General features: G+C 42.2%; 1 protein-coding gene and 1 long non-coding RNA gene across 21 annotated transcripts in view; one reads left to right on the plus strand and one right to left on the minus strand.

Annotated features, from left to right (window-relative positions):
- Nucleotides 1-205: 205 nt before the first annotated feature.
- On the minus strand, nt 206-1165 carry LOC129482934 (uncharacterized). The gene is made up of 2 exons (XR_008657854.2): nt 1067-1165; nt 206-303 (listed from the first exon to the last, which is right to left on the minus strand). It is a non-coding gene; the product is annotated as an uncharacterized lncRNA (long non-coding RNA).
- A 4383-nt stretch (nt 1166-5548) lies between these two features.
- The window catches only part of SYNJ1 (synaptojanin 1), a 99479-nt gene continuing 88581 nt past the window's right edge, over nt 5549-16446 (plus strand). For 7 of the 20 annotated variants that reach the window (XM_055279499.2, XM_055279504.2, XM_055279506.2 and 4 more), the window contains exons 1-2: nt 5551-6252; nt 7281-7426. In XM_055279499.2, coding sequence (XP_055135474.2) covers nt 6158-6252; nt 7281-7426 — 241 coding nt within the window. In that variant the 5' untranslated portion in view covers nt 5551-6157. Of the gene's footprint in view, nt 6363-7280; nt 7427-16446 lie in introns of all 20 variants that reach the window. The other 13 variants (XM_055279512.2, XM_055279517.2, XM_055279519.2 and 10 more) reach the window with 4 other exon arrangements.

The raw sequence follows: 16446 nt of genomic DNA on the forward strand, positions 1-16446 counted from the left end.
GTTGTATTTTCCTGATGACTAAATTTGCAGCATTTCAAATGACTCTAATAAAGTGGGACTGTGAGCAGGCCCATGTGTACCCTTGATCAGGACATAATATGCAGAACAGTGTCATGTACTGTATTTGCTTTGTTAATTTTATCTTACCCTACATATTTGTATTAGTTCATTCTCACACTGTTATAGGGACATACCTGAGACTAGGTAATTTATAAAGAGGTTTAATTGACTCACAGTTCCGCATGGGTGGGAAGGCCTCAAGAAACTTACAATCTTGACGAAAGGCACGTCTTCACAGGGTGGCTGCAGAGAGAAATGAGTGCTGAGGGAGGGGGAAGTCCCTTATGAAGCCATGAGATTTTGTGAGAACTCACTATCAGGAGAACAGCATGGCGGAAACCAACCCCCCATGATTCAGTTATCTCCACCTGGTCCCGCCCTTGACGTGGGGATTATTACAATTCACGGTGAGATTTGGGTAGGGACACAGAACCAAACCAAATCAGTATTCATTCTGGATGAATTTTTTGTTACACCTTAGTGGCCTATTAAGTAGAATTAAAGTCAGAACACCTATTCCTCATCTTAAGTAGAATAAAACATAAACATGTATATGTATCACATACAGATCATTTAGGCCTTAAACTGCATATTATTTCCAAACCCATTAGACTAATTACTCTGCTTTTAAGATCTCTTAAAATGGAGTTTTTATCCTATGAAATCCATCAGGCTATATTGGTTTCAGGAATGGGTTTGAACATCACAGTAGGAATTTGATGTAGGGTACATAAAACAATGGTTTTTCTATCCCAAGCAGAACATTTTTATTCCTGAAATAGCTTAAGGACATTATTTCTTAGGAATTATCAAAAGATAAATCCAGAGGGTTACATTTTAATAAAGCTGGTTTTGCTTTTCAGTTTTTTCTTTTGGAGCAATCCTCTGAATTAACTCCAAAATAGGTGACAAATGTTTTTGAGAAGGAAAGCTACTTTACTGAAACAACATAAACCACAGTCAAGAGTGACTAGTACTACTGTAGCCAATGATGTCGATGTCTCACCATGTCCCTGTTCTTGCCACTGGTGTCCTCTTGCAAGTACTTGCTTCTCTGCCTGAGGGCTTTTCTTTGGCCTGTACAACAGGCTGGAGTGTCCTGGAGATACTTTTTTTTTTTTTTTTTTTTTTGAGACGGAGTCTCGCTCTGTCGCCCAGGCTGGAGTGCAGTGGCGCAATCTCGGCTCACTGCAAGCTCCGCCTCCCGGGTTCACACCATTCTCCTGCCTCAGCCTCTCCGAGTAGCTGGGACTACAGGTGCCTGCCAGCACGCCTGGCTAATTTTTTGTATTTTTAGTGGAGACGGGGTTTCACCGTGGTCTCGATCTCCTGACCTCGTGATCCGCCCACCTCGGCCTCCCTAAGTGCTGGGATTACAAGCGTGAGCCACCGCGCCCGGCCTGGAGATACTTCTTGGAACAGATCTCAGCCAAGGGAGGAAAGGAATTGGAGGTTAAATGCCCCAGTGTGTCAGTTGGGGTCCTCCTGGGAGCAGACACTGAAATGGCATTAAATGTACAAGAAGTTTATTGGGGGAATGCGTATAAGAGAAAATGGAGGGGAGCCTGGAGGAGGCTGGGAAAGCTGTCAGACAATGAGGCAGGCAGATCTCACCTGTGTGAAGGAAGGAGGGAAGGATGAAATCTTAGACATTGGTGCAGTTCTAAAGTTTCAGCAGGGCCAACTGGCAGCTGTGACAGGTGCAACCAGGGGTCTCCTTGCTAGTATGAGATCTGAGAGACAGAATTTCCTGATCACCAATCCCAATTTGCTAATCTCTCAGGAAAGCAGGTATGGTCCACATTGCCTATAAGAGGTCTTCAGTTGAGTAGAGCCATAGTTGCCTGCAGTGGTAACATTACCAGCACCCAGAATTGGCCAAAAAATTGAAAATGCTAATAATCATCCTTGAAATCATGAAACTCTTACAAAAAATGGTCAAATGTTACAGAGCTGCATATAAAATAGGAAACTGTAAGTTGCTACATTGTAGTGCTTGTTTATGGTTACAAGAGCTCTTCTTATCTCTAACATGGTAATACCCGTGTAATAAAGGGAGTCTTGCCATTCACTGATTATGACAAAACATTTGATCTGTTGTTTCAAGTAAATGAAAATGAGAAAAACACTAGCACTACATGTAGGAAGAAAAAATAAATATATCTGAATGAGAGGTGTACTTTCATTAATGTTTTGAAGACTGCCCTCCAGAAATGAAACTATCCATGGATACTGGGTTCACAGCTGCTAAAAGCTGCTTCAGACTGCCCAAACACAGGCTGAATATTGATATATGGGATTGGTATCGACATGCAATGTAGACTGGCCCCTGGCCTGCTTCGGGACTCTAGCCCCCAGTAATTTGTACTGGGTTCCTGTCAGTCCTAACTCCAGCAGAGGCTTAAAGGATACAATCATTCAGTACAATGAGAATCCCTAGCACATGACTTCTTAGGCTTTTGCTAAATATCTTTAGGAAAATGTATGAGAAAAGTTTTGACCAAACACTGCAGAAACCATTTCAAGCTACTTTGCAAAAACATTTTGATCATGAAAACTCACCTTTTACTTGTAACCTTAGTGACACTGCTGTTGCTTTGGGACCCAGAGCCAACTTGAACAACTTGAACACAGCTCTAATCTTGAAGGTTGAGCCCTGTTTCTGGCTCTGGCACTTTGATTTCCACAAGAATCTTTGTGTTTCATTAAAATAAACCCCCTTCACTTGATCTCTCTTCAGTTGGTCTCTTGTTCCAAATGAAAACACTTCATTTTTATCTATCACAAGTTTCCTGTTTGCTCTAGTGGCAATTTCCTGTCTATGATACCTGCAAGTTATTTTTCAATCTGTTTTTTTTTCCACAGTGATTCTGCCCTCAAGCTTACTAGCTTTTTATTCATAGGATTTCCATTTTTCTAATTTAAAATCTTATCCTTCACTGGTTACAATGAATTTCTTTAAAGAAAAAGCTAGTGCTATTTGTAACCTATTGTGTTGCCTTTCAAGACCACTGTTTTGTGTTCGAGCCATTTCTTTCTCAGTCATTGGTGGGGAGCACAGTCAGGTACAACTACGGTCTGCAGATCCTGCTATACTAGGACCAGGATCTGCAGAGCACTATACTAATAGCTCTGCAGATCCCAATCCTGATATAAAAGTTAGCTTAGCCTGTGTAACCTCAGAAGCTGTTAAAGTTTACTGAATCAGACTGTTAATATTTCCCTGATCTTCCATGTTGTCTAGCATTTTTGACAAAAAAAAAAAGTGGGCACTACTACTATATTGCCACTATGGGATTTTTTTTTAACCTATGAAAGTAACAATTCCATGTTTCCACATAATGAATTGCATATTTCAACTAGAGTTGCCCACAGGAGAAATAACTTGCTCACAAATCAACATCTAAAATTTAGGGTGTTTGTCTTTAATTTGTTCTATTGGATGTGATATCTGAAACACCTACCTGGGGCTGTCTCTCTCCTGATGGAAAGTCACATCAGCCTTGTGTTAATTTCTTGTAGCTGGTGTTACAAATTACCATGAACTGGGTGGTTTAAAACAACAAAAATGTATTTTCTCGCAGTTCTGGAGGCCAGAAACAACAGGGCCATGCTCTTTCCAAAGGTTCTAGGCTCAAATCCTTCCTTGCCTCTTCCAACTTCTGATGGCTGCTGACATAGCTTGGCTATGGCTACATCGCTCCAATCTCTGCTGCTGTCTTCACATTACCTTTCTCTCTCTCTCTCTCTCTCTCTCTCTCTCCTGTGTGCGTGTTTAATTTTCCTCTGCCTCCCTGTTATAAGGACACTTGTGATTGTATCTAGGGCCCTAGGGCCCACCTGAATAATTCAAAATAATCTCAAGACCCTTAATCAAATCTGCAAATTAACCTAAATTAACATTCACACACAAGGATATCTTTGTGAAGTAGCATTTTTTAGCCTCCCACAGGCTCTTCATTGCACAGTTTCAAGGGTTGAGTTGGTGTCAGCCTGTCTCTGTAGGCCCTTAGGATCTCACTAAGAAGTTTGTGTATGCCACTTAACCTATATTTTAAGTCACCCTACCCCAAAGACATTTCAAGGTCAGTGAAAATTTTTCCAACTATTGTCAAATGCTGTAACAAAAGTAGAAGTATAAATAGGAAAGAGGGACAAGAAAAAGAAGATAGAACCAATCAAGCCACAGTCAAATTGCCTTTATGTTTTTCAAACTCTGGGCATGTGTTTTTTTCATGACTAAAATGAGATACGGAAAAGCTGTGGCCTTCTAACAAATCTAGGAATAAGTCTTGTTACCCCCCAGTTTAATTTGAAGAAAGAAGCTGGAATTCCAACCCAGAACCCAGAAAATTTGACCTAAATCTCCTCAGTCCAAAATAAAAAGGAACCAGGAATATGCAGAACACTTGTTCCTAAAAGAGCTTAGTACCCATGCTTCTTCCCACTATAAGAAAGGAAGCGTTTCTAGTGTAGCCTTACAGACACACAGGCATGGTGGAAAGGATTTTGGGCTTTGGAGTAAGCAAGTTTGGTTTCAGTACCCAACTGCTCTTGAAACTGAATGATTTCAGTTGTCCTAAAAGGTACCTCTCGGCTGGGCGCGATGGCTCACCCCTGTAATCCTAGCACTTTCAGAGGCCGAGGCGGGTGGATCACGAGGTCAGCAGATCGAGACCATCCTGGCTAACACGGTGAAACCCTGTCTCTACTAAAAATACAAAAATTAGCCGGGCGTGGTGGCGGGTGCCTGTAGTCCCAGCTACTCGGGAGGCTGAGGCAGGAGAATGGCATGAACCCGGGAGGTGGAGCTTGCAGTGAGCTGAGATCGCGCCACTGCACTCCAGCCTGGGCGACAGAGCGAGACTCCGTCTCAAAAAAAAAAAAAGGTACCTCTCAAGCAACGCATTTGATATCAACAGTTTTTTCTGAGACAGTAGAGATAGAAATCCCCTCTAGTTCTTAGAATTAAATCCAAGAATCTTTGTATTTCTCCTTCATGACTTGAAGTGGCTTCTTTTCTAATACATTTAGTTCCGTGTCCTGAAACCAGGGTGGGTACAGCTTCTCTAAAATGGATGAAAAAATCAAGTCACATGACAGGGCCTGAAGAGGGAAATGATTTTTGCAACATAACCAAATTTAAATTCTGCTTTGGCTGTTAAAAACCAGAAGGAGAAGAGGTAAAGAAACAGCAAAGGCAAGTGGAGACAGTTTGAGTGCTGGGTTCTTCAGGTTTTCAATTCCTTTCTGCCCTGTTGGCTTTGACTTCATTCTCATACTTATTAGGTCTATTCAATGGAAGCAGAAATAAATCTATGGGACACGCTGATATTAGCCAGGAAGCACGATTTGTTGAAAAATGAGGATGAGATAAAAGGGTTAGGTGCCTTTAGTTACTAAATTCCACGGTTGGCAAAAGCTATTCATCCATCGGTGGCAACCACAGCTGCCGTGGCCTCCCTACAGCCATGTTCTGTTGGACTCAGCCTTGAGATCCTGGTTTGTGACGTCTCACTCTCCATCATATACACCTGAGCACTCTTCGATAGAACCCTGTGAGCTCCAGAACACACAAGAAAAGGCACCGAACAGAACTGTCCCAGAGCAGGCATTAGTTTTTCTGCTACCTACCCACTCAGACTAGGAACTCGGTGCCGTTTGCTGGGCAGTCGACACCATGGACAGCTCTTCAGGCGCCACCTGGTTGGCTCGGCGAGCCGACCGTCCCGAGCCCTCCCTCCTCTCCCGTCAGGCCCGTGGGGGCGGCAGGGGGTGGTCCTGACGCCCAGCTTGGGGAGCAGCAATACGCAGCCCCCCAAGATTTTCTCCGGAGTCCCTCCCCGGCGCTCACGCTGTGAAGAGCCCACGCAAAAGGACCAAGGAGGCCAGATCTTCCCTCTCCCTGCACCCCCGGCGGTGGGATCGCAGCTCTGCCTGAGGGCGGCCGCAGGAGGCAAAGGTCGCTGGAGACTCAGGCTGGGGCCACCCGCGGGTGCCCGGCCCGGCCGGTCGGCGCAGAGTGGGCGTGGTCTCCTTCTGACGCCCCGCCCCTTCCCTCGAGAGGGGCGGATCTTCCGCCCCCGGCTGCGGTGCAATGCGGAAGAGATGGGCCTGCTGGAGCGGAAGTGACGCTTCCGGCGGCTGTGGCGGCGCCTGCGGAAGAAGGAGGAGGAGGAGCCGAAGGAAGAGGTGAGCAAGCTGGTGGGGGGGCGGGGAGCGGCTGCGGCCAGACCCACCGGTAGCCGGGCGGGCGGACGCCTCCAAGACCAGCCTCTGCCTCCGCAGCCTCAGCGGGAGCGGTGAGGGGCGACCGCGAGCAGCCGGGGTGCGGGAGGGCGGGCGGGGTTGTGAGGGGACCACGGGTTGTGCGGGTGCCGCGTCAGGCTGGGGGCTGTGGTGACAGCGGCTGTCAGCCTGCCCGCGGGAACGAACCGAATCCGCCCGGGCGCCGGGGCATCTCTTCTGGCGCATAAATGGAGGGTTTGGGCTGCTCGGCTCCTTCGTCTCTCCGAGAAGGAGCCGTTTTCCCGGGCAGTCGACTGCCCGGGACCCCCGAGGAGCCCCAGTCGGGTCGGTGCCCCAAGTCGTGACTCTTCCCGGGTGGCCATTCGTATTTATCAGCCCCGCCTGCCGTCCCCTCCGCCGGCGGTAGCCCGGGGCAGGAGAGGCGGCGGTAACCTGTGCCTTTTCCCTTGCCCTTCGTCGCCACCCCTGGGAGAGCCTGTAGCGTAGGATAATCCTTTTCCTCCTCCTGCCTCCTAAGGAGCTTCTAACCAGCCTTGTCACCCATACCTCCCACCTCCGCTCCTTTCCCCTCGAAGGAACTGCTTGAAGTTTCCAAATAGGTTCCCTTTCAACGTAGTGACAGATCTTGAAGCAGGAAGCTGATAAACAACTCCGGGCGAAATACGCTCAAAATTTTTCCTTTCAGTAAGCATAAATTAAACGGGAAACTCAACCAAACCGTTGATTGACTTACAGTGCTAAAACCTTGTCTTGCCTTGGTATGAGAATTGGTAGCTTTTCCTCTTGCTTTTTGGTAAAATTAAGTGACGACTTATCTTTTGGAAAAAGCCATTTTCTCCCTGAGCTGTCTGTTTTTTCCCACCCCAACCCCCCATCAAAACCTGGCAGGGAGGGACTTTTGGATGCTTTGCAGTCCTTGCTGCAGAAGGAAACATCAGCTTCATTTGCTTTGCTTTGGTTGCTTTTCACAGGGCTGCCTCCGAAGAAAGGAGAATGGCGTTCAGTAAAGGATTCCGGATCTATCACAAATTGGATCCCCCACCTTTCAGCCTCATAGTGGAAACTAGGCATAAGGAAGAATGTCTCATGTTCGAGTCTGGGGCTGTCGCCGTGCTCTGTAAGTCATCTGTTAGAGCCCAATTTGTCATAGTCTCTGTTTTGATTTGAAACAATTCAGATGCAACCATTTTTTAGAAAAGAGCCCGACAACCCTTTCACTGTATTTCCTCTAGCAGATTATGCTTGTATTTCCTTTTAATCAAACTTACTTTCCTGCAAACTTTTTGTTAACAGGTTTTTGTTGAGGAGGTGCAGGGAGATCAGGTTTTGGTTGCAGGATTTTGCTTTCTTGGGTTCTGCTGCTGCTTCTAAAAGTAAATGTTTTTTCCAAAAAATATTGTTTCAGTTTGTATCATATATCACATAAACCCATACAGTGTCTTGCTTGACATATTTACTGGTAGGTCAGTTATAGTAGTAGGTATTATCTAATATTATCCAATATTGTTGGAGTATTTCTGTTACGGCCGTTATGTTTTCATTAAGGGAATTGTAAACAACCTCTAGATTTTCGTGTGAGATACGTGATTGATTTCATATTATTTTTTAAAGTATTTTGATAGTCTAAAGAAAAGGACTATTGTACCACAAGAAAAATAGATTAGTAAGGATTGAGTTATTTTAGGGGCAGATGGATGAAATTAAAATTAATTTGAATACTATGTTTCTTTCTTAATGTAAGATATGCCAGGTGTAGGGGCTCACGCCTGTAGTCCCAGCGCTTTGGGAGGCCAAGGGGGGCTGATCGCTTGAGGTGGGGAGTTTGAGACCAGTCTGGGCAGCATGGTGAAACCCTTTCTGTACAAAAAATACAAAAAGTAGTCCGGCCTCGTCGTGTACACCTTTAGTCCTGGCTACTTGGGAGGCTGAGGTGGGTGGATTGATTGAGTCTGGAAGGTCGAGACTGCAGTGAGCCTTGATCTCGCCACTGCGCTCCAGCTTGGGCAACACAGTGAGACCCTGTTTCAAAAATTAAAAAGAAAAAAAATGTATATTATTATATATACACATATATATGATTTAGGCAGATAATCCTAGTGTTAGGATTAGTTTAGTTACTGATTATATTTTTATAAATTAAAAATAGTGTTTGAAAGGCATACTTACAAATATAAGCCCTTAAATATCTTAAACTACTAAGCTTTCTCCAGCCTCAATAAATGAAGAGCGTAAGACCTCACTCTTTGCATGTAGAATATTAATATCAGTTAAAGTGTTGACTAAATAGTATAATTGCATCTTGATGGGGAAAAAGATAGTGACATAATGAAAAGTCTTAAGCAAAGAACAGTGTATAAGAAATATATATTTGGTACATACGTTTTTTGAATGAAGGAGAAGGGGCTCTAGGTCTTCCAAGAAATAAGTATAAATAATATTGGCTATACTCAATCAGTATGGACTTAATTGCTTCAAGTTGTTTTTTGTATTTAAACTATACCTTGGTACAGTATTAATTTGCATTGCATATATTTTTATACTACAAGTGGAATTCTTATACTGATGAATTCTGAATTAAAATATTGGGGGGGGGTGGGTGGGGCGAATGTTTGTTTTTGTATGGGAAGCATTTTTCAGCTGCTTGTGTTTTTTGGTGATGTTACCTGACTTACTAATCTTGTATAAATTCTAAATGTTTCTTTAATTATGATTACTCATAATAGCAAGTCAAATGTTCAGCTACAAACTGTGTATTACTTATAGTTTTTAGAATTATTGCTATACTTTACTCCAAGGTTAGGAAACCTAAGAATAATCATATTTCCAAAACCTCCAGCAGCCATCTTTTATGCCAAATAATGGTTTGTTTTTACTAAAAGGCCCTAAAACATTTATTTTGGCATTAATGTGCATTCTAAGGAGAAAGAATATTAAAATATTGTCTAAGCTATTCTATTTTCATTAGATTTAGACTATGTGAGTAATTTAGAAAAAAATGTTGGAATATTGACTCTGTAAAGCTAACATAAATGGATGTCTAATCTCTTGGAATGTCATTATCTTTCCTACTATAAACTTTACAGTAATACTTAAAATATTAATATTTAAGAGCTAACAAACCTTCTTAAGTCATTTGACTTTTAAAATTAATTTGGCCTTCATTTTGGAGTGATAGCGAGGTTTGTATTGTGCTGTACAGTGTTCACTTTTAAAATCTTCACACTTTAAAAATGCCTGTTGTATTCAGAAGCTGTGCTTGGAAAATATCAATGTGTTCTCTTCATCTTCAATAATCCCAGCTCCCTGAATTTCAATGCATTCTGCATATTCATCTACCTGAAGAATCTTCTAAAATCATGTTTTTTCTTTGTTTGTTTGCTTATTTGTTTTTTGAGACAGGGTCTCACTCTGTTGCCCAGGCTGGAGTGCAATGGCGTGATCTCGGCTCACTGCAACCTCCACCTCCTGGGTTCAAGTGGTTCTCCCGCCTCGGCCTCCCAAGTAGCTGGAATTATAGGCGTAAACCACCACGCCTAGCTAATTTTTGTATTTTTAGTAGAGACAGGGTTTCACCATGTTGGCCAGGCTGGTCTTGAACTCCTGACCTCAGGTGATTCGCCTGCCTCAGCCTCCCAAAGTGCTGGGATTACAGGCGTGAGCCACCGTGCCCGGCCCTAAAATCATTTTTTATATTAAAGCAAAGTGTAACCCTGTTTTTCACCAAGATTAAGTTTATACTCCTCAACCTGTCATTTGTCCAGTGTTGATCTCCTTTAAGGAGATCTGGTGTTTTCTCAGTGCCTTCCCAAGCACCATGCTTTTTTCAGCTTCATCATACTGTTGCTTTTTACACCTTCTTCTCCAAGACAGCAAGAGTGCTGCTTCTCTAATCTGAGCCTGTCAGTCCCACTGAGGTCCTACTCAGGTCTTCTTCCTTCATAAGACTCTGCCCCAACCACTCCAGCTCACCTTTATCTCTATTTTCTCTTCATTTCTCTAGAACTTACTCTGTATCACAAGGTGCATACTTCTTTTTTGCTTTTATTTTTTGAGACAGGGTCTTGTTCTGTCACCCAGGCTGGAGTGCAGTGGCATGATCACGGCTCACTGTAATTGAACTCCCTGGAACTCCCGGGCTCAACTGATCCTCCTGCCACAGCCTCCTGAGTAGCTGGGACTACAGGTGCACACCACTATGCCCAGATAATTTTTTTCGTATTTTTTTGTAGATAGGGGGTTTCCTCATGTTGCTCTGCTGATCTCAAACTCCTGGGTTCATGGTCTCCACCTGCCTCAGGCTCTCAAAGTGTTGGGATTATAGGCGTGAGCCACTACTCCCAGCCAAGACGCATACTTCTTATGTGCTGGTTTTGTTGTTGTCTAAATGCTCATATGTAGGTGTTTTTCTTGGAAATAGGTGGTGGAAGTGACCGTAGCAGGACTTGGTCTTTATGTACACAAAGTTCCCAATTTCAAGTCTCTACTTGCCCTGACTTTACTTTAAAAAGTAAATTTTAAACAGACATTTTAGTCAGCATACAGTGTTGAGGATTAGCAATCACTTAATTTTCTTGGCTTTTGCTGAAGTGCCGTGAGATACCAAACATGAAATTTTATCTTTCATATTATTAGCACATACCAAAAGGTTGCAAGTAAAAATACAATGAAAATAGTCTCAGGCCATAGATCCCCTTAGGGACCCAAGTGTTCACTAATGCAGCCTCAAGACTCTGTCTTTATGTCGATAGGATTCTAAGCTTAAATCAGTCATGATGTTATAGACATTATCCGTGTTATAGTCACCTGGGCAGCTTTTACAAATACTACTGTCTGGGCTCCAGCCCCCTGGATATTCTGATATGATTAGACTGTGATGCTCATTTCTGAGCAAAGTGTATATAGGCCTTTCTATGATAGATTAGGGGATTGCTTTTTTTTGGCTTGCAGATTTTATCCAAAATAACTATGTTTCCAGAATTTTGATGCTGTTGTCTTTTATGGGGCTACTAAGCAGTTTTCTTGAAACTCTCAGGCTGAACCAAGTACGAATACTCTTGTAGCACTTTGAGTATAGTGCCTCATATCATATGGAATTGTGCTCGGGTTCTGTGTCTGGATGCCGCGCTCCTTGAGGAAAAGGCCTGTGTGTCTTAGTAATATTTGCAGTCTTAGTGCTTAGTGTAGTGTTTTACTCATACTTGAAGAAAATGTGATTATTAAATGAATGACAGCAAGGGAAAGACTAACCTAGATTACAAAGTTGATAAACATGCAGTTATTATGTTTGAAAATATGAGATATTTTTCTGTAAATTTTTGTTGTTGTTTTTTGAGCAGAGTCTTGGTCTGTCGCTGAGGCTGGAGTGCAGTGGTATGAACTCGGTGCACTGCAACCTCCACCTCCTGGGTTCAAGTGATTCTCGTGCCTCAGCTTCCTGAGTAGCTGGGACTACAGGCGCACACCAACATGCCCAGCTAATTTTTGTATTTTTAGTAGAGATGGGGCTTCACCATGTTGACCAGGCTGATCTGAACTCCTGAACTCAAGTGATCCACCTGCCTTGGCCTCCCAAAGTGCTGGGATTATAGGCGTGAGCCACCAAGCCCAGCCCTATAAAACTTATTTCATATACATACATACATATATATATATATATATATATTTTTTTTTTTTTTTTCTTTGAGACGTTGTTTCATTCTTGTTGCCCGGGCTGGAGTGCAATGGCATGATCTCGGCTCACTGCAACCTCCCCTTCCCGAGTTCAAGTGATTCTCCTGCATCAGCCTCCCAAGTAGCTGGGATTACAGGCATGCGCCACCATGCCCAGCTAATTTTGTATTTTTAGTAGAGACAGGGTTTCTCCATGTTGGTCAGGCTGGTCTTGAACTCCCGACCTCAGGTGATCCGCCTGCCTTGGCCTCCCAAAGTGCTGGGATTACAGGCATGAGTCACCACACCTGGCCTATTTCCTATATTTTTAGAATTGTTATCTGACTGAACTGCTGATATAAAAGACATATATTACACATTATTTAGATTTGTTATTGACAGATCCTATTGGAAATAACTATTAACCATATTAAGGTTTTTCTGAAATGCCAATTTGAAATGTCTATGATAAATGTTATTTATTATTTCTATAAGTACTATTAATTTGTTTCAAAATTACTTTTTTTTTTTCCAAGATGAAGTCTTGCACTGTCACCCAAGTTGGAGTGCGGTGGTGCGATGTTGACTCACTACAGCCTCCGCCTCCTGGGTTCAAGCAGTTCTCCTGCCTCAGCCTCCTGATTAGCTGGGACCACAGGCGCCCCCCACCACACCCAGCTAATTTTTCTGTATTTTTAGTAGAGACGGGGTTTCACCATGTTGGCCAGGCTGGTCTCAAACTCCTGACCTTGTGATCCACCCACCTCGGCTTCCCAAAGTGCTGAGATTATAGGCGTGAGCCACCACGCCCAGCCTTCAAAATTATCTGTTTAAAATAGAAAATAATCTCATTATTTATTTCTTCTGTTGTGTTTATTTATTTAAAACACTTTCTAAAAAGTTCTTACCCTTAGATAAGTTAGTATGTTTTTTAGGAGTGTACCCATTTTTAGCATTACTCAGTTTTGAAAAGTATTTTTACAGCAAATGTTTGATTAAATTGCAATTTGATGTCTTTGGAATAGTTGTTCAGTGTAGCAGGTGAGCTCTGTGACTAGTTTGCTGCATCTACCAGTTTAAGCAGCTTGTGTGATGGTTAGCAAGTTATAAACAGGTACATATTTTTTTCCTGGAAACAATTTATTAAGAGATAAAAGATGACTCTCAGCTTTGTGTACAATTCATTGTTCTTAGTCTTTCCCTAGTTTACACACGCATACACAAAGACTGTCACAGGAGGACAAGCCGTCAGTCTGACATACATGCGTTAAATTCACAATCTCAGTGTTTTACAGCCCATCTCAGGCTTCAATAAAGTGAATGATTCATTTCATAATTAGATCCTAAATAGAAGATGGAGTAAAGAAAAGGTCAACATATGGGAAATGGAGGATAACTCTAAAAACAGAAGTTATGAATCTCTATGTAAAAGATGGGGATGAGGCCGGGCGCCGTGGCTCACACCTGTAATCCCAGCACTTTGGGAGGCTGAGGCGGGCAGATCACGAAGTCAGGAGATCGAGACCACCCTGGCTAACACGGTGAAATCCCGTCTCTACTAAAAATACAAAAAATTAGCCGGGCGCGGTGGCGGGTGCCTGTAGTCCCAGCTACTCGGGAGGCTGAGGCAGGAGAATGGCGTGAACCTGGGAGGTGGAGCTTGCAGTGAGCCAAGATCGCGCCACTGCACTCTGGCCTGGGCGAAAGAGCAAGACTCCGTCTCAAAAAAATAAATAAATAAATAAATAAATAAAAATAAAAGATGGGGATGTGAGGTGACGCCATGGATTCCTAACTCTTAAAATTAAAGCTTTTGCTCTTTTCCGTATTACATGCTAGCATGGGAGTAAGGATGAATTGCTTTTATCTGTCTAGTGGTAAGATTACTTTCAGGCTTTTCAAGTAGCATAATTTGAGTCAGATTAGGACTCAAATCATGCATTTTATAAATAGCAAGGCCATATCACTGGACCTGGTTTTCCTCCAGGTTGTCCATATGAGATTCTTTGTCTATCTAATTTTTTCTTACAACATAAGTCATAATACTATATATAATACTAAATATAAGTCATAATACTATAGGATGATGTTCTGAGATCTTTATTACAGAATATGAAATATCTTCTCTTTTCTATAAAACTGCATAATTTTTCATAGTGAAATGATAATGGCTACCACTTACTGGAAGCTTATTCTGCCAGTCACAACATTAAGCCAGAGGTTTATAAACTTCATTGTTTTATGGTGACCTTATTATCTCATTAAGTTTTTTTTTTGTTTTGTTTTGTTTTTTTTTTTGAGAGAGAGAGTTTCACTCTTGTTGCCCAGGCTGGAGTGCAATGGTGCGATCTCGGCTCACTGCAACCTCTGCCTCCTGGGTTCAAGCAGTTCTCCTGCCTCAGCCTCCCAAGTAGCTGGGATTACAGGCATGTGGCACCACGCCCGGCTAATTTTGCATTTTTAGTAGAGATGGGGTTTCTCCATGTTGGTCAGGCTGGTCTTGAATTCCTGACCTCAGGTGATCTGCCCGCCTCGGCCCTCCAAAGTCCTGGAATTACAGGCGTGAGCCACTGTGCCTGGCCTCGTTAAGTTTTTCACAACACCCCTAGGCCACAAACAATACTTAATAGTTCTGTTTATCAAATAGTTAGGTCCAATAAATATTTGTGTCCCAACAACTTTTGTAGCTATTAAAAAAAATGCAGAAAAAATAGAACATTTATTTTCTTCATAAATAACCACAATTTACTAATGAGATGTGTGTGCTTGTTGAGCACTGAGCACTAAATAGCTTTTCTTTTTTTTTTTCTTTTCTTTCTTTCTTTTTTTAAGATGGAGTTTTACTCTTGTCATCTAGGTTGGAGTACAATGGCACAGTCTCGGCTCACTGCAACCTCTGCCTACGGGTTCAAGCAGTTCTCCTGCCTCAGCCTCTCAAGTAGCTGGGATTACAGGCACCCACTACCACACCTGGCTAATTTTTGTATTTTTAGTAGAGACAGGGTTTCACCATGTTGGCCAGGCTGGTCTTGAACTCCTGACCTCACGTGATCTGCCCACCATGGCCTCCCGAAGTGCTGGGATTACGGGTGTGAGCCACTGCTCCCAGCCTGAATAGCTTTTCAAACCTTGGAACAGAGTGCACTGCTGTCCTCATTTCCTGTTCCACATTGATTTTCAAGTGACACTTGCTTTTATCGCAGCAAACAGCAAAAATCCAGTTTCACTAATATATATCATCTAAGGAATGCACTGCAATCTAATATGACAACTCTGAAGCACCTCAGGTTAACAGTTTGGCTGGTTTCCAGCATGTGTTGAGAATCTCAGTGTTTCCTTCTGTTTAAAATATGCAGCTTCCCTGGGAGTTTGCTGTAGTGCCGTGGGGCATCTTAGCACACAGTTCAGGAGATGTGGCATTTGACACACTTTATTTCATTCAGTTCAGATTGTGCTTTTATCCACATTTCAGAGATTTGGAAACTGAGGATTGGAAAGATAACTGCTCCAATGACATAGTCCTACCATTTAATTTTTTTTACTGTAATTATTGTTTGTGCTGTTGTGAGGCTATTGTATTACTGTATACTGTGTGGCTATTATTTTCAGGGGTGGGGAATGAAGTGTAAAAATAAGGGAAGGTGTTAAGGTTAAGACTGTAATTGGTAGCATTTTCTAATGAGGGAACTGTACACTTGTGTTTTTCCCTACAAACTATTAACATATTAATATATTAGAGGAGAAAGTATGGTTTAATTTACAGTAAAGTCATTAAAAACAAAGTTTCTTTCCTGGGCCAAGTTAAATGTCAGGTTCTAGACTTTTGGATAAATGTAGTAGGTGGTAATGCCAAACAGTGTGTATAGTTTGTTTTTTTTTAAATTGCCAAACGCTGTCAACATGATTGCCCTTTAGATAAGTTGCAGTGTCCTGTCTCTTTTAAAGAAAAATTTGCAAGTTGAGGGAAGAAGTGACTTTTTATAGTTGACTTTTTCAGCAGAGAAATCATGAAATTTAGACTTGTTATATATCACTTTATGTTAGGGTTGCAAAAATTCGTTTTCTTTTTATAAATACCTTTGGAAGGTGCATATTTATTTTCTTTTTTTTTCTTATGTGCCCCTGTAGTCTGAGGAATGTACGTATTTAATAGAAAGTAACTTAAATGTCAACTCTTTAAAAGGAAAATCAACCAAACTTTTTTATTCTAGGTTGGTAGTAGGATTGACCTAGGGTCAAACCAGTAGTTCTTAAGTGCTTTCATTTCTTCACCACTTAACTTTGCTATGAGGAAATAAAAAGGAAAGGCAGAACTTCCACTCTCACTGAATAGTAAAAACTCTGTGACTTTTTATTACATCATCTCAGGTCTATCAGATGTTCCAACTTGTCCTATAAAGTATAAGTAACTCAGGAATGTAACGGGAGCTTCTGACCATAGTGGAGTAACAGGAACTAGATTTACCTTCCTACCTTAATTAATAACAA

The sequence above is a fragment of the Symphalangus syndactylus genome, chromosome 5 (genome assembly GCF_028878055.3).
Source record: "Symphalangus syndactylus isolate Jambi chromosome 5, NHGRI_mSymSyn1-v2.1_pri, whole genome shotgun sequence".
NCBI lineage: Eukaryota > Metazoa > Chordata > Mammalia > Primates > Hylobatidae > Symphalangus > Symphalangus syndactylus.